The 27,043-nt window shown below is 30.2% G+C and overlaps 1 protein-coding gene and 1 long non-coding RNA gene across 4 annotated transcripts in view; one reads left to right on the plus strand and one right to left on the minus strand.

Moving 5' to 3' along the window:
- Positions 1 to 2,360: 2,360 nt before the first annotated feature.
- Positions 2,361 to 26,364, minus strand: LOC122271924 (uncharacterized). Its single transcript, XR_015433198.1, has 2 exons — positions 26,231 to 26,364; positions 2,361 to 3,057 (listed from the first exon to the last, which is right to left on the minus strand). It is a non-coding gene; the product is annotated as an uncharacterized LOC122271924 (long non-coding RNA).
- s-cup (spermiogenesis-related protein stanley-cup) overlaps positions 13,144 to 27,043 on the plus strand; it is a 30,481-nt gene continuing 16,581 nt past the window's right edge. The window contains exons 1-2 of one of the 3 annotated variants that reach the window (XM_016058698.4): positions 13,144 to 13,313; positions 18,802 to 21,461. In XM_016058698.4, the coding sequence (XP_015914184.3) occupies positions 21,452 to 21,461 (10 nt within the window). In that variant the 5' untranslated portion in view covers positions 13,144 to 13,313; positions 18,802 to 21,451. Of the gene's footprint in view, positions 13,314 to 16,661; positions 16,817 to 18,801; positions 21,462 to 24,336; positions 24,500 to 27,043 lie in introns of those variants that run through there. The other 2 variants (XM_043054659.3, XM_043054660.3) reach the window with 2 other exon arrangements.

The raw sequence follows: 27,043 nt of genomic DNA on the forward strand, positions 1-27,043 counted from the left end.
GCTCTCAATGCTTCTCAAGCTTTTGTGAAAGCTTTTGTAAAGCTTTGGTACAGAATCTGTCACTTTAGATATTGCAGAATTGTTCTATTCTATTAATGACCTTTTTTTTTCCTTTTTTATGTTCTGTGCATATACAGGATGGCCTATATTTTTTCCTGTATATTAATCTATAGGTCATAATTCTGAAATTTCAATTCTAAAATTATAGCCAAACTAAAACTTTCACCTAACACTAATATCATGAAGAGAAAAATTTTAAATTTTAACAGCTGTTTTAAAAAAATATTTTGGTGATCAAAACTAGAAAAGAATGTTGAAACTAAAATATCCGATCACATTTCTTCCAAAGTAACAATATTAATATAAAAATAAGGCTGTCATAAAGTTTCAATTCTTCCATAATCTTTCATACATCATTTATAACCGTTGTTAAAAAGCAGACACAATTTTTGGGTTTACTGCTGCTAAGGTTCAAAAACGTAGCCTTGTCATCATGAACCCAATCCAGAAGACAAGTGAACTCCTGGATCAAGTATTAGGAGAAATTTCGTAGAGGATTTTTTGGTGAAACTAACTCGCATTTGTGCTACATGGAGAGGTAAACCACAATAATTTCTCACGGTTAGCTTTACGGCAAGAGGACTCAAACCCATGATCGTCTACTACTGAGGATATTTAACGTCAGCATTGTGGTCAATGCAAGCCGGATGCGGATTTCGTACCGACCAGTTATCGCTGGGAATCGAACCCGGTTCACCTCATTGAAAGGCGAACGCTCTTTCCCCTGAGCCATCAAGGCTCTTATTTTATAACCGTCATTGAACAGCCGACCCAATTTCATGGGTTCACGACTACTAATGTTCAACTCCGTAGCCTTGTAATTTTGAACCCAATCCAGAAGACAAGGGAACTCCTGGGTCGAGTATTGGGGGAAATATGCTTCATGGAGGACTTTTTATTGGAACTAACCCACTTTTGCGTTACATGAAGAGGAAGATCACGAGAACATCCCATGGTTATCCTGACGGCAAGGGGACTCTAACCCATGATCCGTCTACCACTCAAGATATTTCACGTGAGAACTGTGATCCGTGCATTGTAATAAATATATCAGAATTGATCTCTTATTGTAATAAATATATCAGAAGTACTTTCAACATTTAGTCTTTGTATACCGCTGCCTTTTAGCACTAAAATGTCATTTGTCAATTACAGCCCAAGGGTTATAAGAATTCATGGCAAATCATTAAATGACTCAATCTTCAAAAAGTCTGTGTGCTGTCTTTCGTCAATTATGAGAGTTAAGGCTCCTATACTATCAGGGGCTCTAGTGAGAGTGACATTATCTGTATCGCGTAAAAACTAAATTCCAGAGAATATGGTAATTTAATTTAAAATACAAGATTTTTACAAGACAAAATTTACACTCCTACCCTTGATATCCATTCTCCAAGGAAGAACGGAAATTTCGCAACTAGTTTTATAGTATCAAATAATACTGTTTATTTAACCCTTTGACGCAGTTGCGACACCGTGCTCTTTTTAGGTTTTTTTTATAACATTCTAATTACAAGCAAAAATATATTTTTGGATTTTTTTTAAATTTTAAAACTCTAAAAAATACTAGAAACGTCTGTTAGATTATCAGAATTCTATTTGTACTAAAATTTAAAATCCAAAAAAAAAAAATGTTTTTTTTCTCATTCATATTTAAAATTTTAAAATTATTTTTGAAAGTAATAAAATTTCAATAATGAATAACTCTTTCGCTTACATCTAAATAACAGCAAACATGAAGGAATTTTTTTTTTCAGAAGTGAGCTGTGTTTGGAAGATTCTACTTTTAACGCATAAAAAGACACCGGTATTTCATGCTGTATGTAAAATGCTAAATATAATATTTTTCACTTGTTTTTATATAATTTTATAGAAAAAAAGAAAGTACAAAAAAATATGTTTAATGAAAATTCTGCATCAAAGGGTTTGGTTAGTAGAATTTGCATGTTATATTCAGTATATTTTAAAACTTTTTCTTGAAAACTTGCGTCAAATATATAATATAATAACGTTTATCAGTCTTTGAAAGATTTTTCTTCGCTATTGTGCATTTTAGGTTCATAAATAATTCCGACTAATATGAATACTATATGTATTAACTAAATTTGAACGCAAAGGGATAAAAACGGTAACTCACAAACACCTTATATTTATTGGTTTAAATTAATTTTGTCCTCACTTTAAACTTTTATCTAGCTAAATTTTGAAATTTTACGACTTGAGGGATGATCCAAATTATTAAAATGTAATATCAAAATAAAATAAGTATTACTGTATAACAATAAGATTTACAGACATCACAATTCCGGTGTTTTTGTCATTTTATTGCTAAAAATAACCAAAATTTAAAATAACAAATGCACGGATTATCCTTAAATAAACAAAATACAAAAACACCATTCAGCAAACGCAGATTGAAAGTAATCAGACCTCATGTAATTATTTTACATGGAGTTAGAATAAAAAAACTTAAATTATTTACAATACTTTAAGCAAATAACTAAGATGAAAGATTTTGATTTAAACAACATGAATAAACATGTATAATTCCAAACACACATAAATAAACACTACACGAAATCAAGAATTATCAAGCTATTTAATTGAACAGTGCAAATTGTTTGTTGTGCAAATATGTTTCCGATGCAACTGCAATCAAAACTTTCTTTCAGGCCAATCGGAAGCTGTTGACATTTCTTGTGTCAAAAGTGGAGCAGTTGATAGATTGTAAACTGGGTTGTCGAATTCGCTCCTAGTGGGTGGCATGTTGTTTACAATCACAACGGATGGATTTTCGGGTTGTGCTTGAACCATGTTTGTGGTGTTAACGACAATGACTTGTTTATCTCTTCTGCAACAACAGCAGCAGCAACGGTACATGCAATAACATAAGGCAACTAGAACAACAATAGATCCGATTGGCGCTGCAATTAGTGCACCCAAATTGGAACTTCCTGGTTCTGTTTCAGATTCCATACTTGGTAGTGCAATTACTTTCTCCTAAAATTAAAAAAAAAAATTAAGAATTATACATCTTGTTATTTGGCATCAGAGAAAAAAAACATTTGGTTCGAAATTGCTAAAAGTAATATTTTTGTCTACGAAATTCAATTTGCAGAAAAAAATGATCGAACTAACCCACATTTGCGTTAGATGGAGAGGAAAACAGCGAAAACCTCCACTCATTAGGAGGCGAGAGCTCTATCCCCTGACGCATCATGGCTTAAAAAGAAACATTAGTCGAAAAATCTTTTTAATTTTCAGTTTTCATTTGGGACCACGTTTCTCTTTATTAAGATTCTTTTTATTTAGTTTCTTTCCCCTCGGTAGTCAAAGATTCCTTTACTTTAAATCTATCTCTCATTTCATCAAACTTTTACTCTTTACCCAAGATTTTTCATTTTAATTCTTTCATACTATATTTTAAATTTATAAAGGATACTTAGTATCATGCTTACTACCCTTGAAGTGCAACCCTTAAATTTTGTATTTATTACATTCTCTTAGACAAGAATTCTAAAAATATAAACTAAGGGCGATGATTGCAGAGGAACTTTATTAATCAAAATAAATAGCGAATTAAATTACACTTGAAAGATCATTAGATGAAACTAAAAAGTGAAATTTTTAAGTTATTAAATTTTTTATATTTAAAATTATGCCACAGTAAAACACAAATTAGGTCATTTTGCGAAGTCTTTAAACACATGCTTTTAATTTGGTGTTTTATGCAAAACCCGTATAAATACAAAAATTATAATTTTGTGACATTAAAGCACTCATTCTGTCTAAATTTTTTGTACTATACAATTAAGTTGGTTTTTACAACATTTTGCCGAAAAAGTACATAAAACTATACCTCACTAGTATAGATGACATATTTCAAGCATGTAACTCAAAAATTGCAATTTGTACTTACTAATACTTTCTAAACTATTGATTCTATCTACATAATTCTAATTTCATTTATTTTACAGTGAAACAATCAGTAGGAATCATACACTGCTTATTAATATAGCAGTATTAGATGCATAAATAGTTATATGAACAAAATTTCACGTTTGTACATTAAATCTTTAACAACACTTCAACATTCAATCATATTCACTTAATTTTGATATTCGATTCAGATTAATAATTACACATGAAATTATAATTTCGACTGTATAGCATGGCCAAACATATGTAAAAAGTACCTTGCGAAGCTTGGTTTTATATAAAACTTGGTGTAATTTTAAGGTATTGTAAATAATTATACTTCACTTTACAACGTATTTGGGTAAAAATTTAATTAAAAAATTAAAATTTGTTCGAAAAAAACTTTTTAATTATCAGCAATTAAAAGACATTTGTTTTTACCACATACATTTTTAGCTATAACTTTAAAAATAATAATTATTTTTTTCTAAAGCTTTGCGCACAGAGTTTTACTAATGCTACCAGTATTTTATTAAAGATTGAAGTTGAGTGAATAATTGCACTTTTGTCTTAATCGACCTGTGTCCACTTAAATAGCATTATTCACCACAATTTCAATTCACTTAACTCTCAACAGTTTCATCATACGATCTTAAAAGCCAACTATTAAAATCAAGGTTATAAGAAAGTTGTAATTAAATACAAGACAATCAATAAATTATAGTTTTTATAGATGGATAGATTTGAAATAAAGAAATATTGACGTTGTAAAATTATAAAATAAAGGTCAACCTACTATAACTTCAAATAATAAAAAAGTATTTTGAATTACTTTATAAGTAACCTTTCAGGCAATTACAATAAAAAAGAACTTTCTAAAAAAGCCCATTTTTTTAAGGAAGTAAAGCTAATATTAAAACTAATCAGTTAAATTGAAAAGAAATGTCACAGCAATATTTTTCTTTTAAATTTGTTAGCATATAACAAGGATATTAATTCTTAACAGAAAATGTAGTGTACTTACTAATCACGAGATTGCTTTATTAAAAATTCTACTTACAGGGAATTCTAAAATTAAAGATCTATCTACAATGTAAAAGTTACGTCGAGTACATCCTAAAAAATTGTTGGTTGTATACGAGAATGTAGAATGATTGATGCGTGCCAGTTAAAAAAATAGTTGTTCGTAAAAGGTTGAAAATATCCATCCTATTGCTGAAGAATGATTTAAATGGAATTATTGGAAAAACTTGGTGAAGATCATTCATAGCATTTTATAATATTAATCCTTTGGCATCGAATTACACATGCATGCATGTATGCTCAAAGGACCTTGGGTATTGTCCTCCGCCAAATGCTCTGTAACGTTGATATAGTAGGTTCGAATCTCGCCGTTATGCTGGATATATGTTTGATCGATGCTGGATATATGCTCTTCTCTAATTTTGGATATATGTTCTTGGGATTAAAAATGGTTATAAGTTGTTCTTTGATATTGAGCACACAAATTTTTGTTGAGAATGAGAAGTTTGTTTCACATACATATGCGTCCCGCGCTGGTCTGATCGTTAACATACGGTTCCTAGCAGATCACCGAAGTCAAGCATCACTGGATGCGTTCAGTGTGCGGGTGGCTGACCACTTGTATCAGTCTGAGTAGGGGCCGAGGGTGTGTGGTATGGGTCCTCGTTAAACTGTTCTACGGTAAAGTGCTCGACTTCGCGTGCAGGTCGTCGGGCTACCGAAGCGGGGGTGCCATCCCCTCTGCAGAGGATCAAAATTGTGATGGCATGCTTTCGGATCATCCTCAGAGAAGTTTTCCACACCATCGTCAATAGCCCATTGTGCAGCTCTAGTGCGACGTAAATGAACAACAACAACACATACATATGCAGGTTTGTGTGAGCATTTAAAGTTGGTAGGTATGTATGTATTTTATTTTCCTAGCACTAGAGCTGCACAATGGGCTATTAGCGACAGTCTGGGAAACATCCCTAAGGAAGATCCGAAGACATGCCATCACAATTTTGATCCTTTGCAGAGGGGATGGCTCAATCGCTTTGATAGCTCAACGACCTGCGAGTGAAGTCGGGCACTTTACGGTAGATTACGAGGACCAATATCGCGTACCCTCAGTCTCTACGTAGGTTGATCAGAGTGGTCACCCACCCGCTTACTGACCGCAGACTGTGATGCTTGACTTCGATGTTCCACTGGGAGCCATGTCTTTACGATCAGTCCACTGCAGGACAAAATTAATTTTAAATCTCTATATTTGATAGTAAGAGCCACGGTGGCTCAAGGGATAGAGTTTTCGCCTCCCAATCAGATGATCCAGATTCGAATCTCAACGTTGGTAGGTTGATACGAATTTTACTCAAGGCTCGCACCGACCACAGACATAAACTGACATAAAGTATCCTCAGTGGTAGACAGATCATAGATTAGAACCATCTTGCCGTAGGACTAACTGTGGGTAATTTTCGTGATTTTCCCCTTTGTGTAATACAAATACAGGTTTGTCCTATCATAAACTTTTATGAAAAAGTTTTCTGGTCTCTTGAATGAGACCAGAAACTCAGAAATGGGTTGGCTTTTCAACACTAGATATAAAATAAAATATTTGGTATTAAAGTAACCAGGCATAAATAAATTTGTTGACGAATAGTATTTCGAGTCTCGTCTGAGTTAAATCTGTGAGATTGCTATTTAATATCATTGAATATAAGAAGTGAAGCTTAGGATAAATTTGTAGCGGGTTCGCTATAATCAAAAAATAAAATGTCAGATTGCTTGAGAAAATCTCCCTAAACATAAGAGATTGATAAATGGAGGCCGAGAGGATAGAACGTTCGCCTTCCAACGAGATGCACAGGGTCCGAATCCCAGAAATGGCTGGTCGATACGAATTCCGCACCCCATTCGCACAGTCCACATTGCTAACATAAAGTTTCCTCGGTGTTAGACAGATCACGGATTCGAGTCCCCTTGCAATCAGGCTAACCGTGTGACTTTTTCGTGGTCTTCCTCTCCATATGTAACGCAAATGTGGGTAAGTTTCATCAGAAAGTCCTCCAAGAAGACAAATTCCTCTCAATACTTGATCCAGGAGTTCACTTGTCTTCTGGATTGGGTTCAAAATTACAAGGCTGCGGAGTTGAACATTAGTACTCGTAAACTCAAACTTGGGTCGGCTGTTCAACGATGGTTATAAAAAAACGGATCAGTGTTTTCTCTTGTTAATGCAACTGATACAGGTTTTTACTCTATTAACGTTACATTCAGTGCAGCTCGACTTATTTACACACATAATTTTAACATAAATAATAACGAATAAGTCTGATGACGTCATTATTATCAGAATCAGACAATAATCACGATACTGCTAAATCGTAAAATAATTCTGGAACAGGATTAAGCGTTTCTTTTTTTGGTTCAATCTAAAAAATGTGTGTAAGTTTCAGAAAATACCGTCCAATTTAACATATTCAAATCTGTTCCACTTATTGCAAGTTTAAAGATTTTATTTCTCTTTCTTTCAATTCTAAACGTGTCTATAAACTTCAAAATTGCCACTCCAACTTTACATAAGTGTTTTAAAATAAAAATAAAAAGCAACAAATAAGACTTTCCTACATGAAATACTAAAAAAATATATATTATTTTGAGATTTAAAAATGTTGCTTTTTTAGGCTCAATTTAAAAAAAAAGGTATCAGATTCACAGAAGACTGTTTCTTTATGCAACATTTTGGTATTTCATTTCAATGAAACAAGAGAACGGGAAATAAGCGAACGAAATAGCAGTAACCGATCGAATCTTTTCTCTGTTATCAATCTCCAAGTGAGTAGTACTCCTTCGACATTCTATCAAGAAACGCTGCTTTCAAGAAGAATAGCTTTTTAGCTCTCCAATATCTTTTACGAATTATTGGCTTTCGTGCTTTTTTTCTGTCTGATTAAACGTCGAAATTGAAATGGATTGCTTGTAACTGTTTTCTTCTACTACATTTACCATTCTCCGATTGATATCCCAAAATATGTGGTAAAAGATTTGGAGTAACTCTTGCCCTGTTAGAATAGATAGTGTATATTGAACTCCTTAATTCTTTTTGCGATTCAAGAATTCCTATTTTTAATACTGAACTTTGAATAATAAACTTAGATACTTCTGAACTAAAAAAATTTTTAGTTTTTAACAACCTGGTTTCCAATGTAGTTTCTTTTTGTAAAAAGCTATAGAAGAGAAGCCTTAGTTAAAAGCAATACATTGGTCTTTACTCGTTGGAGTGTTTCGTGGTAGACATCATCAATATTTACTCCTTAATTCCTTTTGTGATTCAAGAATTCTTATTTTTAATACTCAACTTATATTCATGAATTTAGATATTGCTGAAATAAAAAATTGTTTAGTTTTTTGACAACCTGGTTTTCAATGTAGTTCCTTTTTTCAAAAAGCTATGGAAGAGAAGCCTTAGTTAAAAGCAATACATTGGTCTTTACTTGTTGAAGTATTTCGTGGTAGACATCATCAATATTTACTCCTTAATTCTTTTTGTGATTCAAGAATTCGTATTTTTAATACTGAACTTATATTAATGAACTTAGATATTGCTGAACTAAAAATTTGTTAGTTTTTGACAACCTGGTTTCCAATGTAGTTTCCTTTTGTAAAAAGCTATAGAAGAGAAGCCTTAGTTAAAAGCAATACATTTGTCTTTACTCGTTGGAGTGTTTCGTGGTAGACATCATCAATATGTACTCCTTAATTCTTTTGGTGATTCTAGAATTCGCATTTTTAATGCTAAACTTATATTAATGAACTTAGATACTTCTGAACTAAAACATTTGTTAGTTTTTGACAACCTGGTTTTCAATGTAGTTCCTTTTTGAAAAAAGCTATAGAAGAGAAGCCTTAGTTAAAAGTAATACATTGGTCTTTACTCATTGGAGTGTTTCGTGGTAGATATCATCAATATTTACTCCTTAATTCTTTTTGTGATTCAAGAATTCGTATCTTTAATACTGAACTTATATTGATGAACTTAGATAAATATGAACTAAAATTTTTTTTAGTTTTTGACAACCTGGTTTCCAATGTAGTTTCTTTTTGTAAAAAACTATAGAAGAGAAGCCTTCGTTAAAAGCAATACATTGCTCTTTACTCGTTGGAGTGTCTCGTGGCAGACATCATCAATATTTACTCTTTAATTCGTTCAGTGATTCAAGAATTCGCATTTTTAATTCTGAACTTATCTAATGAACTTAGATAAATATGAACTAAAATTTTTTTTAGTTTTTGACAACCTGGTTTCCAATGTAGTTTCTTTTCGTAAAAAGCTATAGATGAGAAGCCTTAGTTAAAAGCAATAGATTGGTGTTTACTCGTTGGAGTGTTTCGTGGTAGACATCATCAATATTTATTAATAGAATCTTAATCAAAAATGAAAAGAAAAGTTCACACATTAGAGAACAAAAAAATTAATATTTAAGGGAGGAAGACTTTATTTTTTCGGTTCAATTCTTAAAACGTGTGAAATTAAAAAAAATTGTCAACTCAAATTATTTAGGCTTACGTTATTAAAATATAATTAGCAACGAATTAAAGTTTTCTACATCAAAGTATTAAAAATTCGAATTTGAAAATTTAATTTTTTAAAATACAATTTTAAAAAAATGGTATCAGATTCAAAGAAGACTTGTTTCGTGCAACATTTTGGTATTTCATTTCAATGTAACAGGAGAACGGGAAATAAGCGAACGAAATAGCAGGAACCGATCGAATCCTTTCTCTGTTATCAATCTTGATGTGAGTAGTACGCCTTCGACATTCTATCAAGAAACGCTGCTTTGAAGAAGAATAGCTTTTCAGCCCTCCAATATCTTTTACGAATTATTGGTTTTCGTGTTTTTTTCTGTCTGATTAAACGTCGAAATTGAAATGGATTGCTTGCAACTGCCTTTTCTACTGCGTTTACCATGCTTCGATTGGTTACCTAATAGCTGTGGTGACAAGTAAATCGAAGAAAAATTTTCAGCTATTAAAAATTTTATTTATTCGGTTCAATTAAAAAAAAAGTATATAACTTCACAGTGGATTCTTTAACTCGAATTATTTACATCTATGCAATAAAAGAAACAATGGCAACGGCATTTTTACACCAGGAAGTAATTGGAATTATTAAAAATATCTTTTTTTTTCAGGTCAATTTCAAAAACATGTAAAACCTCATGAATAACATGTATATAAGTTGAATAATATGCATATATCTCATATACTTGTTTATAAGTACATACTTATATACGTGTATATAAGTTATGTGCATATAAGATATGTATATAAGTATAGTTATATTCGATTCATACAACTTATATGCAAGAATAACGTGTGTGTAAGTTTGTGTATATAAGATACGTGTATAAGTATAGTTATATTACATTCATGCAACTTATATGCATGAATAACATGTATATAAGTTGTATGAATATATGTATGTAAGTTTGCATGCATGCAAGTATATGTAAACTGGTCGTTAATATCTCATATCTATGCCTATTTTAGTCATTATTAATTTTTCTACACATTGTAGTAATAAAGCAGTATGACAACGCAAAACATATGTATGCACAATTCATGATAAAATTGTAGAAAACTCTTTAAAAGGTCGCATCATTTCTTTCGAAACTAATCATTCATATTTAATATCTATCTCTATTTTAATCATTATTAATTTATTATTATATTGTAGTAATAAAGCAATATGACAACACCAAATATCTATATATATATTTCTATAATGTAGTCCATGATAAAATCTCAGCAAACATTTTATAACTAAGGACCAAAATGACTTTATAATCCTTTTGAAACTGGTCACTCATATCTCATATCTATCCTTATTTTAGTCATTATTTCTACTCCAGTTCAATGATAAAGCTTCAAACAATTTCCAACAATGTTCTCCTTTGCAAGCCTGAGAAACACAGAAAATTATTAAATATGTCTCCCTTATCTAAAAGTCCGTCATTGTTTGAGACTTCTGGGGGAGAACAGCGTGCTTATCAGCTTTATATAACAATGGTCAGGGTCAGAAACGTAATAGCGTCTGGGAAAACGGAATAGGAAACTGGACTTCATTATCTTCAGCTATACGGGAAACAGTTTTCCGGAGTTTGGGAGGAAATCTTTTATTTTAATTTGTGGGGCTCTTTTCCTTTTATCTCTTATTGTGAAACATGGCGTTTTCTGAAGTTTAAATTTTCAACTTTTCGAACGAGAACTGTTTTAATGATGTTACCGAGTTGTTTTTTGTTTTTGAGACAATGAAATAAACTTAAAATACAGTTTTGAAATTTTGAGCTAAACTGCTGGTTGTTTGTATCATGTTTAACTTTAGAAGTATTTTCAGTAGTTTATTCTTTTTTGTAAAAAAAGTTGGATTTTTTTTTATTTGCCTGAAAATTAAGATTTTTACAACAAAAGTAAATCGTAAAAACGCAATAAACGAATAAAGATTTGTGAGGAGAGTGTTTTCGACTGTGCCAATCTTCATCTTTCAAAAGGTGCCTCAATATTGATCCGAGTTATCATGTTTTATATACTAGTGAATTGCAGTATTATAAATGTAGTGGTAGTTACACAATAATATTACCGCACGTAATAATAATAAACAATGACGCAGTCACAAAAAGCAAATGAACTGTTGGATGTGAACCATTCATCGAAGTGAACGTAACTTTCGATGTTGACGAGTTAATATCAAAAAGGCACTCCAAGATTGAATCGAATCAGCATGCCTTATGTACTATTGAATTGATATTTAATAATCGTAGTGGTAGTTACGTGAAATATTGAAACATATGTAATGTATAGTATGCAAAAAAGAAGGAAAAACGGATAATTTCATAACATTAGCTCTAATGATTGGATTTTCACGTATTACCATTCAATATTAATGATTTGATCACATAATTTTAAATATGCCGAGAGTTTATTGTAGACGATGTTTTAAAATACGGAAGCAGACACAGAAACATACATTCTTCAAATAAACGTTGCCTCTTTTTTTTTTTTTTTTTTTTTTTTGACGGATTTAGAATTTTTTTTACCCTCAAATATAGGCAATCCCGAAAAAATATGATCCCGATACTTAAGGAAGGGGAACAGTCGAAAGTATTTTCCCCCTTCAATGTTAATCTCACTTTTTTCTTATTTCGGCAATATCGTAAGAAATCATATTTTTAAATTTTTAATTTTCGAAAAAAAAAAAAAAAAAAAAAAAAACGCAATTTTTTTCAAAAAAAAACATTTTTTTTTCATTGAAATTCAAGTAATTTAAGTAGGTGTAATTATTTGTATACCATAATATTCAAACTTCCTTTCGAAAATTAGTAAACTATATCATAATAAACAATTACACAGAGAGATTTACCCAGACTGTGATTACTCATTGTTTCATTATTACTATTGGCAACGTATTTGGAAAATAGAGTCAATAAGACAAATGCGTCGTTCTTTTGAAACCGGTTCGCCTTACAAATGTAACCGGTTTCAAGTGAAAGCAGCGGATCAATATTTTAAATAAATATTCGCTCATTTTCCGTAAGTTGACCTTAAACAACGAGATAACATTTTTAAAAAAGTCCGTACATCACCATACTTTGATTGAAAATTAAATCATGTTCATGTTTGTTAGTTTAAATAATGATTATTGAGAAAGAGTATAGAGAATAATTGAATGATTATTGAGAATAATAATTATTGAAGATTTTAAAAAGTTTATTGTAAGCAAGGGGAAAACTTTACCTGAATGACGACTTTTCCACAAATTGACACCCCCACGTAGAAGTAAACTCTCTAAAAATTAATCGTCTTCCTTAGCTGGACTATTTATATATTCCGAAAACATATTTTAAAAATGGCGTCATTATAACCATTCATACTTTCGAGCTCAATGTTTAGACAAAATTTAATATTTAAAAACTTTTCTATAATTATTTCTACATATGAGCGTTTTTCAAAAACTTGATGTCTATTCTCTTATATTAAACCGATATAAGGTAATTTCTAAGTCGCAGAAAAATTATAAATACTTCGAAAATCCTTTGCAAGATATCACAAAATACAAGTACAAAGATAAGTAAGCTAGAGAAGGAAATGTGAAACAACGATTTCGTGACATAAGCTTGGTGAGTCGTGTATTTATTCAGGTTATAGGTAGCAAAATATGTGAAAGCTTATTGAGAAAGAATAAAACTTTCACTTTAGAAGTTTTTATAGTCCTAAAAATTGAAAAGCAGATTCTAGTTTTCTTCGATTCTCATTTTTTGGAAGAACACGTAAGAAAGTTATGATTATCAGTTACATTTTCAGTTATAATAATTATAAGATATCTATAATGAATTTAGATATTAAACTTTCAATTTATTATGTTTTAAAATTAATATAATATGGGAAACAAAAATGACTTTTTATTCATTTCATAAAATTTTTTTAAAAAATTATGTCATTTATTTGCTAAGCGAAAGTATTAATTGAAATTGCAACTAAAACAAAGAAAAATAACTTTGTGCTCCTAGCATAATATATAAATAACTTTTTTTCGCTTTAAAAGCATTATATGTAATGAAATTTATTTAAAAAAAACTTATGAGATTTTTTCTGTTTTTTATTGTTTTAAAAGAGCGCAATATTTAGTAGGTTAAAAGAAAATTTAAAATAATTCAAGGCTCTTTTTTTCATTCTTTTTTCTTCAATAGGCATAATATTTATTGGGTATACTCTTATAATCGATACTTTACTGATCAATTAAAATTTTAACTTTACGTACTAAGAAAGGAATGTGTAAGATCTTCAGTTTTGTAGGAAAGGAGATCAGGGGTTGCCAACAATTGCCAAACATGTCGCCAAATTGGCGATTTTTTAAAAAAGTTTAATAACTTTTCAAATAATTAAATTAAAATAAGTTAAAGTAAATTAAGGTATCTTAAAAGTTTAGTTTGAATTATTATACTTTCTTAATAATAGGTCTAATCAAAACGCCCAGATAATTCTTCAAGGCAAGATTATATATATAGCACAAAATCATCGCATTGATTCATGTGTAAGGTACTTAAACTATGAACTTTTTTTTTATTTTCCTTGGCAACGAAAAATAGCGTTCAACTCAAATTACTCAAACTTCTCAAATTATTACATAAAAATCTTTTTAAATCAAAACCAATGTTGCGTCAATCTCAGTGAAAACATTAAAAAATATTATTATTTTATGTAACTTATATTATTTTTTTTGGTTACTTTAAGATAACCAATAAATATCTAACATTCATTTAAACTCTTAACGTTTTACAGTTCACACCCTAAGCTTTAATAACATTCTAAGATTTCATAAGATTGCACACTCTAAGATTTCTCTAAGGTTCTGCCTCAACTTGCCATGGGCACTAGAAAGCTTTTTCTCTGAATATATATTTAAAGATCGACCTGCATCTATTTAAATCTATTTAGATTAGTTTCTCTCATTTGGCGTCATTATGACAAATGGAATTTTTGCTTAAATTTTTTTAGATTTATTGCATTTAATAATGAACATATAAAACAGAATAAAAGATTTTGTACAAAAAAATTAATTAGATTTATTTTTAATTTTTGCTTTCTATCCTTTCCGCTAAAGCTCCCATATCGGGACCAAGGAACAGAGAGGTCTTTATAATTTACTTGTAATAAACTTAATGAATTATTTTTTGATAGTTATTGAAGATGACTTACTTCTAAAGATTTTTCGCAATTATAGTGATAATTAATTTTAAAAATTGTGTTCAAAAAAGTTAATACGAGAAAAAGTCACAATTTTTACATTTTGTCTATTTTCATTATTAAATTTGAATACTTAACGCCTTTTCGGTGATGCCCAAACTCGGTCCGGTCAACGAAAAAGCGGCAACTTTGGAGTGCTCGACCGAGTTCGGGCAAGAGAAAAATCGTTGCATCAACTACGAACTCAATATGTATTTTACCATTTCTCCAATAGATGGCAATACTTGTTCCCAAATTTTCCCGCGAAAAGTTCTGCAGTTTCGTGCAATTTTACGCATTTTTGTAGTTATACTATTCAACGGAACCTGAGGGATATGAAATTAATTCATGACAGTAGATATAAATAATAATATATTTTTGTATTAGTTTATTATATTTATCTTGAAAATTATGTCTAATATGAATAAATTATTCGACGTATTTTGCTACAATTTGAGCAAATATATTATTAATTGTAATCCTTTAACATTTCCCAAAACATTTAATATAGTAGTTATTGAGTACAACATTTTATTTTTTTTTAAAAAATAATCTATTTCTAACAAAATTAAAGAGCAAAAATAATTTTCCATTATTTGCACTGTTTTTTTTTCCTTCAAAAATATTTTACAGACAAGGGATTAATAAATATTTTTCCTCTCCCAAAAACTAATATAAGATTGTCATATTTTTTACTTGGTGATACATTAATAAAATTTTAATTAAGCGATGAAGGGAAGGAATGAAAAAACAAAGAGTAGGGGTTCCGACAGCGTGTGTTTCGGAGCATAACAGGCATTGCCCAACTTTCGATCTCCCATTCAAAATTTAAAACAACGAAAAAGTAATAGGAAAATTTAATTTTAAATGTTAAAAAAAACAGCATTCTTTTCACATTCAGAAAAAATCTATAAGTTATATAACATATTTTAGTACCATTCCCCATTCAAAATTTAAATCCATGAAAAGGTTGTATAAGGGAAATTTAATTTTAAATGTTAAAAAACAGCATTCTATTGAAATTGACCCGGAAAAAATCTGTAAGTTATATAACACATTTTAGTACCATACTCCATTCAAAATTTAAATCCATGAAAAAGTAATGGGAAAATTTAATTTTCAATCTTAAAAAAGAACGGCATGCTATTGACATTGAATCAGAAAAAATCTATAAGTTATATAACACATTTTAGTACCATTTCCCATTCAAAATTTAAATCCATGAAAAGGTCGTATAAGGGAAATTTAATTTTAAATGTTAAAAAACAGCATTCTATTGAAATTGACCCGGAGAAAATCTGTAAGTAATATAACACATTTCAGTACCATACTCCATTCAAAATTTAAATCCATGAAAAAGTAATGGGAAAATTTAATTTTCATTATTAAAAAAAACAGCATTCCATTGACATTGAACCAGAAAAAATCTGTAAGTTATATAATACATTTCAGTACCATTCCCCATTCAAAATTTAAATCCATTAAAAATTAATAGGAAAATTTAATTTTCAATGTTAAAAAAAGCAGCATTCCATTGACATTGACCCCAAAAAAAATCTGTACGTTATATAATACGATTCAGTACCATTTCCCATTCAAAGTTTAAATCCATGAAAAAGTAATAGGAAAATTTAATTTTAAATGATAAAAAAACGGCACTCTATTGACATTAAACCTAAAAAATCTATAAATTATAGAACACATTTTAGTACCGTAATAGCCTTGTCTAGTATCGAAAAACGCATGTCAGACGATAGAATGCAAACTAATAAAATGACATAAAAATCTTCGATTTCCGGCATTCCAAGGTTTAGCATAACACACACGTGATGACAGTAAAAAAAAAAGAGTTAAAGAAAACGCGACCTTCTCTTATAAGGTATAAAAGAATTATTTGAAGTTCTAAAATGGTACGCATCATGCTATAAAATTACTTTTATTTCTCCGAAAATGCATGTCATTCTCAAGTTTTGATTTCGCAGTTTATGTCTATTCATTCAGAGGAAAAAATGTTTCGTTTCATGTAGAATCTTAGAAAATCGCCAAGGTAAGATCATTTTGTTTAAAAACTTTAAAGACGTATTAAATCTTAAACCCACATAAAAATAATTATTTCCATGTCTAATAAATCAAGTCAATAAATACAGCAATCAATCAATAAATTAGTTGCTTGTTTGATTTATTAATATTTATATCCGTCGTTGAACTGCCGACCCAATTTTTTTGGGGTTTACGGTTAAACTCCGTAGCCTGGTAATTTTGAACCAAACCAGAAGACAAGAAAACTCCTGGATCAGTACCCACTGAGGTATGGATTTTTTATGGGAACATGGAGGACTTTGCGACTCGACAGATTTAACGTGCATCAATCACCATTTACTACACGGGGCGTCTTTCGCCGGAGGGGATCGAACCCACTAACTTTTGGACATGGGTCCAGTGCCCTACCAACCAGGATATCTCGGCTGATTGTTTGATTTTATTAACTTTTGAACTTAAATGATTCGAAAGTCGTTAATGCCCACATTATCAATGTAAAATGCAGAGAACTCTTGATTCCGCACTTAATGGAGTACAAAAGCCAGTCTGTAGATTAGTTATGTAACGTGCATATTAACGGTAAAGCTCCAAACTAACCGTTAGTATATATTTCCATCAACTGGTATGTATCCCACGTTCATGAAAACAGAAGATCGAATCCATTTAGCCGAAGACCCTCCGTGTAGTAAATAGTGACTGGTGCACGTTAAATCTGCGTTGTCACAAAGTCCTCCATCTTCCTATAACAAATTATACATCTTCTGGTACGGAATTGGAGATTGATCGTTCTCTGGTTCAGTTCAAAATTATGATCTGTGGATTAATGAATGGGGGTGGAGGAAGTCGAATTATTGGCCATAAATGGCGCCACTGATAAGCAAGATCAATCGCACCCACCCTTTGCGTTAACGGCCTACGACAGCGTTTCCCAAAGTGTGGTACGCGTACCCCCAGGGGTATGGGAGTAGTTAAGGGGGTGAGCGTTCTTATACAAAATATCTTGCAACAAACGAAAATTTCAAAAAATTTTAATTTGAAAACAAAGCTAGCCATGAAAATTTACGATTACGTATTTTTCTATTGGCTATTTTTTGCAGAGTTAACAGTTAATAGTTAGTGGTGTCAACAGCCGATTTTTTACTTTTGTGCAATTTTTTTATTAGTGGTACACAGCGTTACGAAAAATTTAGAAAGAGTAGACAAAAGTCATAAGTTTAGAAAACAATGGTCTATGACAACAACTAGTATGTATCAAAGTTTGAGCACATCATAAGAGGTCCGATCTTTAGATTTCTGATTTTTATTTTAAAACCATTCGAAATTATTCAATATAAAAAGTGTTTTGTAATTAGTGCTCTTGCTATAAATTTTTAAAATCCTTGTCAGAAATAATACACAAAATGCAAATTTTTTAGAAATATTAAATTATTAAATCCAGGAAAATGCATAAAGCCATCGTAATCGAACGAATCGTAACTTTGGAGGGTATAAATAAAAATACTAAAATTCGTTTGATTGCCTGATCCTATTGTGATAATATTCCTAATAAACTATTTCAACTCCTCTGTTTCTTTCTGCAAATTACAAATTTTCGTGGTTTAAGTCTCTCTAATTAGTTATATTTCGATATAATTTTTCTTTTTTTCTTCAACGCTTTAACATTAATTTACGAATCCTGTTTTGTCTTGTACTTCATTTTTGAAATAAAATTCTAAAATACGTAACTAAGGTGGTCATTAAAAAGCACCCTTAATGTTTCAAAATTCATGGTCAGCTCTCAAATTTTAAGCGACTTATTAAAAATGAAAGTCATTAAAAACTTTTTATAATCACCCTTTAAAAGTGAGAAAAAGTAGTTTTCGATATTAAAATTAGTTTTTTTTTTTGCAGTTCACGAATTTACATTTTCTTACTGATGAATAAAAATAGTATGATACTTACTTGTTCATTTTTATTTGAGATTTTAAATGCAAATTCTTTTATTTTTTTCAGATTATGGTATCAAATATTTTATATGCAATCCCACTGCTCCTTGGATTATTATTTGTATTCATTGTAGGTCTTTGCTCACTCAAATTAAGTGAACAAACTAAACTGAGAAAGATAAGAAGACAGGAACTAAGCTATCGTACTTTTATAAGTACTGATCTATAAATAATTTCTGGTTTGAAAAATCAACGTAAATATTGTGCTCACATCTTCAACGATTTTTTCTTGTGATGGATGAACTCACTCTTGATCTTTATGAAATACGCCTACCTTGATCTTTATTTTGCTACAGTAACAGATAGCGCCTAAAGTTTCAACGTCTCTGATCATCGGGAACATAGTGTCCAAATCTTTAATGATTTTTTCTTCTTGTACTGATGAACTCACTCTTGATCTTTATGAAATACGCCTACCTTGATCTTTATTTTGCAACAGTAACAGATAGCGCCTAAAGTTCCAACGTCTCTGATCATCGGGAACATAGCGTCCAAATCTTTAATGATTTTTTCTTCTTGTGACTGATGAACTCACTCTTGATCTTTATGAAATACGCCTACCTTGATCTTTATTTTGCAACAGTAACAGATAGCGCCTAAAGTTTCAACGTCTCTGATCATCGGGAACATAGTGTCCAAATCTTTAATGATTTTTTCTTCTTGTGACTGATGAACTCACTCTTGATCTTTATGAAATACGCCTACCTTGATCTTTATTTTGCAACAGTAACAGATAGCGCCTAAAGTTCCAACGTCTCTGATCATCGGGAACATAGTGTCCAAATCTTTAATGATTTTTTCTTCTTGTGACTGATGAACTCACTCTTGATCTTTATGAAATACGCCTACCTTGATCTTTATTTTGCAACAGTAACAGATAGCGCCTAAAGTTTCAACAATTTCGATCACCGTGAACATTTTATCCAGATCTTCAACGATTTTTTCTTGTGATTGATGAACTCACTCTTGATCTTTATGAAACACACCTTCCTTGATCTTTATTTTGCAACATAGCGTCTAAAGTTTCAACAATTCCAATCACCGTGAGCATTGTATCCAGATCTTCATCGATTTATTCTTGTGAACTTACTTTTGATCTGTATGAAAGACGCCTTCCTTGATCATTATTTTGCAACAGTGGCAGATAGCGTCTAAAGTTTAACAATTCCGATCACCATGACCATTGTATCCTAATCTTCAGCGATCTCTTTCTTGTGATGGTGGATCTCACTCTTTATCTTTAAAAAACACGCCTACCTTGATTTATATTTTGCAACAGTAACAGATAGTGCCTAAAGATTCAACATTTCTGATCATCGGGAACATTGTGTCCAAATCTTCAATGATTTCTTTCTTGTGATGGAGGATCTCACTCTTGATCTTTAAAAAACACGCCTACCTTGATTTATATTTTGCAACAGTAACAGATAGCGTCTAAAGTTTCAACAATTCCGATCACCGTGAGCATTGTATCCAGATTTTCATCGATTTTTTCTTGTGAACTCACTTTTGATCTGTATGAAAGACGCCTTCCTTGATTATTTTGCAACAGTAGCAGATAGCGTCTAAAGTTTCAACAATTCCGATCACCGAGAGCATTGTATCCAGATCTTCATCGATTTTTTCTTGTGAACTCACTTTTGATCTGTGTGAAAGACGCCTTCCTTGATCTTTATTTTGCAACAGTGGCAGATAGCGTCTAAAGTTTCAACAATTCCGATCACCGTGAACATTGTATACTGATCTTCAACGATTTTTTTTTCTTGTGATTGATGATCTCACTCTTGATCTTTATGAAATACGCCTACCTTGATTCATATTTTGCAACAGTAACAGATGGCGCTTTAAGTTTCAACAATTCCGATAACCGTGACCATTGTATCCTGATCTTCAACGATTTATTTCTTGTGATGGAGGTCTCACTCTTGATCTTTAAAAAAACACGCCTACCTTGATTTATATTTTGCAACAGTAACAGTTAGCGCCTAAAGTTTCAACGTTTCTGATCATCGGGAATATTGTGTCCAAATCTTCAATGATTTCTTTCTTGTGAACTCACTTTTGATCTGTATGAAACACGTCTACCTTGATCTATATTTTGCAACAGTAACAGATAGCGCTTAAAGTTTCAACGTCTCTTATCATCAGGAACATAGTGTCCAAATCTTTAATGATTTTTTCTTCTTGTGACTGATGAACTCACTCTTGATCTTTATGAAACACGCCTACCTTGATCTATATTTTGCAACAGTAACAGATAGCGCCTAAAGTTTCAACGTCTCTGATCATCGGGAACATAGTGTCCAAATCTTTAATGATTTTTTCTTCTTGTGACTGATGAACTCACTCTTGATCTGTATGAAACACGCCTACTTTGATCTATATTTTGCAACAGTAACAGATAGCGCCTAAAGTTTCAACGTCTCTGATCATCGGGAACATAGTGTCCAAATCTTTAATGATTTTTTCTTCTTGTGACTGATGAACTCACTATTGATCTTTATGAAACACGCCTACCTTGATCTATATTTTGGAACAGTAACAGATGGAGCTTAAAGTTTCAATATTTCCGACAACCGTGGATATCGTGCCCAGATCATCAAAAAAAAATTTTCTTGATAGATGATTTCACTAATGATCTTCATGAAACACGAGCAATGTTTCGTGGTATGTATTTTAAACTTCAACATTAAAGTAAATATTCATATAGCTAATATATAATTAAAGGGTGTAACAATTATCGATAATTTAGATGCATATAAGCAAATAAAGAATTTAAGGGTGGAAATAGTTAAATGAACATTTAATTCGAAGGGATAAAATCAGCTTTAACGCACTCAAAGCTTAAAACTTACATTTAAAAACACACTTTTTCTTAGTGTTTGAAACTGAGAAAGAAAGTATGATCAAAACTACCAGGTTATTGTAAGATTTACCTTGTTTCTAGCTCTGTGGGAAGACTAAAATGCTCGGTAATTTTCACCGCAGGGCATTGATAATAATTTTAAAAAAATTAACAATAAAATATAGTTTTATATCAAATAATTTGTCTTGTATTTTTTGTTAACTGTGGCGTAATACGAACAAAATTTTGAAAACCAGAACTGATGGTGAATCTTTCTCATATAAGCAAAAAAATTACCGTATGAATGGTTTAAATTACTGTATATTTTGGTTCTTATAACCTTATGTTTTGTGTTGTTTTTTTACCAGTGATTTTATTATCAAATAAAAAGGTAATTTTAGTAGAATTCATTTCTTCGTGAAACAATTTTATTCACTAAAACTGGTTTATGAGGACAATTTAAAGATAACTTTAATGAAAATTCGTTTAAAGTTTAACAATAATATCAGTATCTTCAACCACATTATGGTGGAATTCGTTTATAAGGAGTTAGTTAATCAGATTTTCATTACAGTTAAACATAGTATCCTGGAATCAAGTTTAGCAAAGATTATAATATGTTTTAATTTTTCATCGTACTAAGGTTGCAACAGGCTTTTACTATACAGTGCAATACGCTCCAAAACTTCTAACTCTGCATTGCTGCTGGTAGAATCGAATTCTATACATTGGTATAACGTTTAACCATAACATCACTTGCTTAAACCATAATACTTTCAGATATGTTAATTAATCAGATATACATTCCAATTAATTATAGCATCATGGAATTGAGCTCAAGATACAGGATAATGTGTTTTAGCTTTTCGTCATATTGAAGTTGCAGCAAGCGTTTACGATCTAATAGTGCAATACGCTCCAAAACTTCTAACTCTCTGTTGCTGTTTGAATTGAATTCTAAAAATAGATTATCTAATTAAACCGTAATTTTCAGAGTTTTTTTCATTAAGCGTTTTTATGTAGTTTCAACGGTTTCTATTTCAAAATCAAAATCCTTCTACACTGTAAAAAAAGACTTAGGTTGCCGGTCCATTATTTTACAGTAAAATTCCTCGTTAATATAAAATTTTACTGCGCAGAAAACTCGTTACATTTTGATTTTTGCAGAATTATTTGCTGTATAATCCCTGAATTATTACAATTATAAAAATATTACGGTAAAAAGTATGATGTAATATTTTACAGTAAAAATGTATTTGACAGTAAAATGGTTTTGAAAGTAAAATTAATTTTGCAGATGATGTCCTCGAGTATCCAATTATATTCACCGTAATTTGATCTGGAATTTTTATAGTGTACGTGTAAATTAAAGAATGCTTTCTGATCACAACAAAAAAATAGATAACAAAGAAAAACAAAAAAAAATAACAAGATAAACCGTTAATGTGTTGGATTTCAATAATAACTTATATTTTTCCAAAAATCAATACATCACAGTTAAAATAATATACGTAAATGCACCTTCCTTTGAGTATTTTTTTCTCCATGGAAGCATATAAAATGATTCTGGTTACCCTTTTCTTCAATCAGATTTATTTTAGTCAGTCAGATATTGCAATTTTGATACAGTTGGGTACTTACGCCGCTAGGGGTACTTCCCCTATTATGAACATTTGTTGAGATAGTTATGTTATTTAAATTCATTTCAGCAATTGGAATTAATTTCAACTATTTAAATTTGTTTGGACTATTTAAATTAGTTTCAACAGACTAAATTTATTTCGACGTTTTAAATTTATTTCAGCTATTTAATTTCATTTCAACTATTTAAATTAATTTTAGCTATCTAAATCCATTTCTTCTTTTTAAATTAATTTCAGCCATTTCAATTAATTCCAGTTATTAAAATTTATCTCAATTCCTTAAATTAATTTCAGTTATTTAAATTAATTTCTGCTATTTAAATTTATTTCAAATATTTAAAATAATTTCAGCTATTTAAATTTACTTCAATTATTTAAAATAATTTCAGCTATTTAAATTAATTTCAGCTATTTAAATTAATTTCAGCTATTTAAATTAATTCCAGCTATTAAAATGTATTTCAGAATTTTAAAATTATTTCAATTATTTAAATTAACTTCAGTTACTTAAATTCATTTCGTTTATTTAAATTAATTTCAGCTATTAAAATTTATTTTAACTGTTTAAATTCATTTCAGCTATTTAAATTCAAAATATTTAAATTAATTTCATATATTCCAATTAATTCCTGCTATTAAAATATATTTCAGCTTTTTTAAATTAATTTCAGTTCTTCAAATCAATTTCAGTTATTGAAATTCATTTCAATTATTCAAATTCATTTCAGTTATTTAAATTTGTTTCAACTATTTAAATTGATTTCGGTTATTTAAATTAATTTCACCAATTTGAATTCATTTCAATTATTTAAATTATTTTCAAATATTTAAATTCATTAAATTTTTTTCAGCGATAAAAAAAGTAACTCGCTATAAAATATTACAGCTCCATAACGAATTAAAAAGAATTTATAATTGCACCAAATGAAACAAAGACCTACGTCAACTGATAAGTTTTCAGTTAAGTAATCTGAGTGCTATGAACGTATTATTTTAATATTAAATTGATTTCAACAACGTTATCTTTTGATAAGCTATCTTTCTCTCGTATCTGACTGCTTACAATTTTCACTAAAGAACAGTAATAAAATTCACTGCAAAGAATATTAAAAAAGAAAGGGGAAATATTTAGATGTTTTATCATTCTGATTCATTAGTCATGAGCTTTTGACAGAGTAATCAAATTTTAGAGTTGTAAAGTTCAGCTATAATGCAAGGTAAGATTTGTATATTTGCTTATATGAAATCATTGCATATTTTAATAGATAAAAAAAAGAAGTATCACTTTCTTTTTCATTATATTTTATAACCGTTGACGAACATCCAACCTATTTTTTGGATTTACTACTACTACTGTTCATTTCCATATCCATGAAATTTTGAACCCAATCCAGAAGACAAGGGAACTCCTGGATTAAATATTGGGAGAAATTTGTCTTTATCGAGGACTTTTTGATGGAATTAACTGGCATTTGCGTTACATGGAGAAGAAAACCGCGAGAACCTGCCTCGGTTAGTCTTTTTGCAAGGGAACTCTTATCCATTATCCCTCTCCTACTGAGGGCATTTTACGTCAGGACTGTGGTCGGCGCGAGACGAACGCGGAATTCTTTTCGAACAGCCATCTCTGGGATTCGAACCCGTTTCACCTCATTGGAAAGCGAACGCTGTATGCCCTGAGCCATCACGGCTCTATACCACTTCTCTTGTATAATTTAGAACTTTTATCAAACATTTTAAAAATTTTAAAATAATTATAGATTTTGAATAATTAAAAAATATTGAGAAATGAGGTATGTTTGCTGCAAAATACACATTCCTAGATATTATACCCTATTCTTGACGATTCAGCTATCCTTGATTTGTTTTTCGCATTTTTTTACTATCTTTTCGTCATGAAGTTATGTGATTACGAATAAATTAGACATAGTTGGAAGTGGACCATTGATATTATACTTCAAAGAGAAAAAAATAATTCTGGTAAATACCACCGATCTGTAGGGTTATGACATTAACAATAAAAAAAAATTGGTTAATGAAATCAAAATGAACGGTATATAAACCATTAATTTGGTAATTTTTTCGTTCAAATGGTAAAAATGATGAAATTCTAATAAAATTACCGTAGAGCATGGTAATGACATTCTGGTAAAAAATAAACCATAATTCTGGGAATAAAAAACAAAATATAAGTTACTTAAACCATTCATTCAGTAATATTATGAATATGAATATAACTATAATTATAATTATATTCATTAATTATTAATGAATATAAATATTAATGAATATGAACGAAAAGAAATTCGTTTTAGCTTCTTTGTATGGATTTTATATTTTAATACTAATATATTTCCGTTAGTCTAACAATTTTTTTGTAACTATTAGACTGTTTTTATAGATAAAAAAAATACCAAAATGTAGTTTTGCTTATAATTAGAGCATCAAAAAAAATATGCAAGGGAGACACAGGTGTCCCGTTTGCGTCTAAGGCCTAAATGTTTTGTTTTAGATTAAAATAAACAACCAATTGGTCATTTTTTCCGCACTAGCCATAAAAACTTAGAACTGCACACAACAGTACAACTGCACGCAGCAATACAACTGCATACGACAATACAACTGCACACAACAAATGCAACTGCACACAACAATACAGCTGCACACAACAGTACAACTGCACACAACTATACAACTGCATACAACAATACAACTGCATACAACAAATGCAATGTGTATTCTATATTTCTTAAAACTAAAATCGTCATAGATTAACAAAACTTTTAAAAAAAATAACTTATATGAGGGTGTTTTTTAAACATATCAACAACAACATAACTAATTACACTGTAGGTTTACACTTCTATGTAATATTGGAACAACAAACTTTTAAGTATACAGAGAGACAATATTCTAAATATTTTTTAAAAAAAGTAAATGACTATTACCTTTTTTGTTGTTGAAATGAAAGTAAATTTATAGTGCCAGCGTAGTAAAAAATACATAAAATATTTCCTATTATTTTACTTTATTGAAAAGAGAAATAATAAATTCAACTTTTATTCGCATTTCGTAACTAAGACATGCATGTTGGTTAAATAAATAATGCAAACCATACACGTTTTTAGAACATTTGTAAGGAAAACATACATAGAATGTTTCTTAATAAAAAGTGAAATAGCAAGTTCATTCTATATTCATCTGTATTATTATGTATATTATACATGTTTCATATTTAAAAGAAAACTTGCTTCTACAACGGGCATAAAAAATACAGTAAGACCTTGATTATTCGGAGTAGACAAGGATCTATTTCGGATAATAGAAATATTCAAATTATAAATGTAACATAGTTTTAAATCTATTTTCACCAGTATGTTTTTGAAATAAAAATTCAAGAAAGCAGAAAAAGTTGAAAATAAAACACTTCAGTGGTCAAATTCTGTTATGAATACACACTCAGAAATAAAACTCTCAATTTTGACGTTTTAGACATCTTAGAGAAGTACTTCCTTAATTTTGAAAATCATTTCGTCTTTAATTCTCTTGATTTGTGATAAAACAGGAACTCTCAAGAAAATGACGAAAATGTTTCCTCAACCCGAAACCTCATCGTAGTGCATTGTGTGAGATGGTTAACTAAAATGATGGAGCCAGAATAAGGACTAGACAATCAGAAATAAAGTGACAACATAAGCTGTTCGGCCGGTATGGTGGTCAAGGAGTTGGCCTCAATACATACATATATATATATATATATA

Source organism: Parasteatoda tepidariorum, chromosome 4 (assembly GCF_982258835.1).
Source record: "Parasteatoda tepidariorum strain Cologne lab strain chromosome 4, Ptep-v5.0, whole genome shotgun sequence".
Lineage (NCBI taxonomy): Eukaryota > Metazoa > Arthropoda > Arachnida > Araneae > Theridiidae > Parasteatoda > Parasteatoda tepidariorum.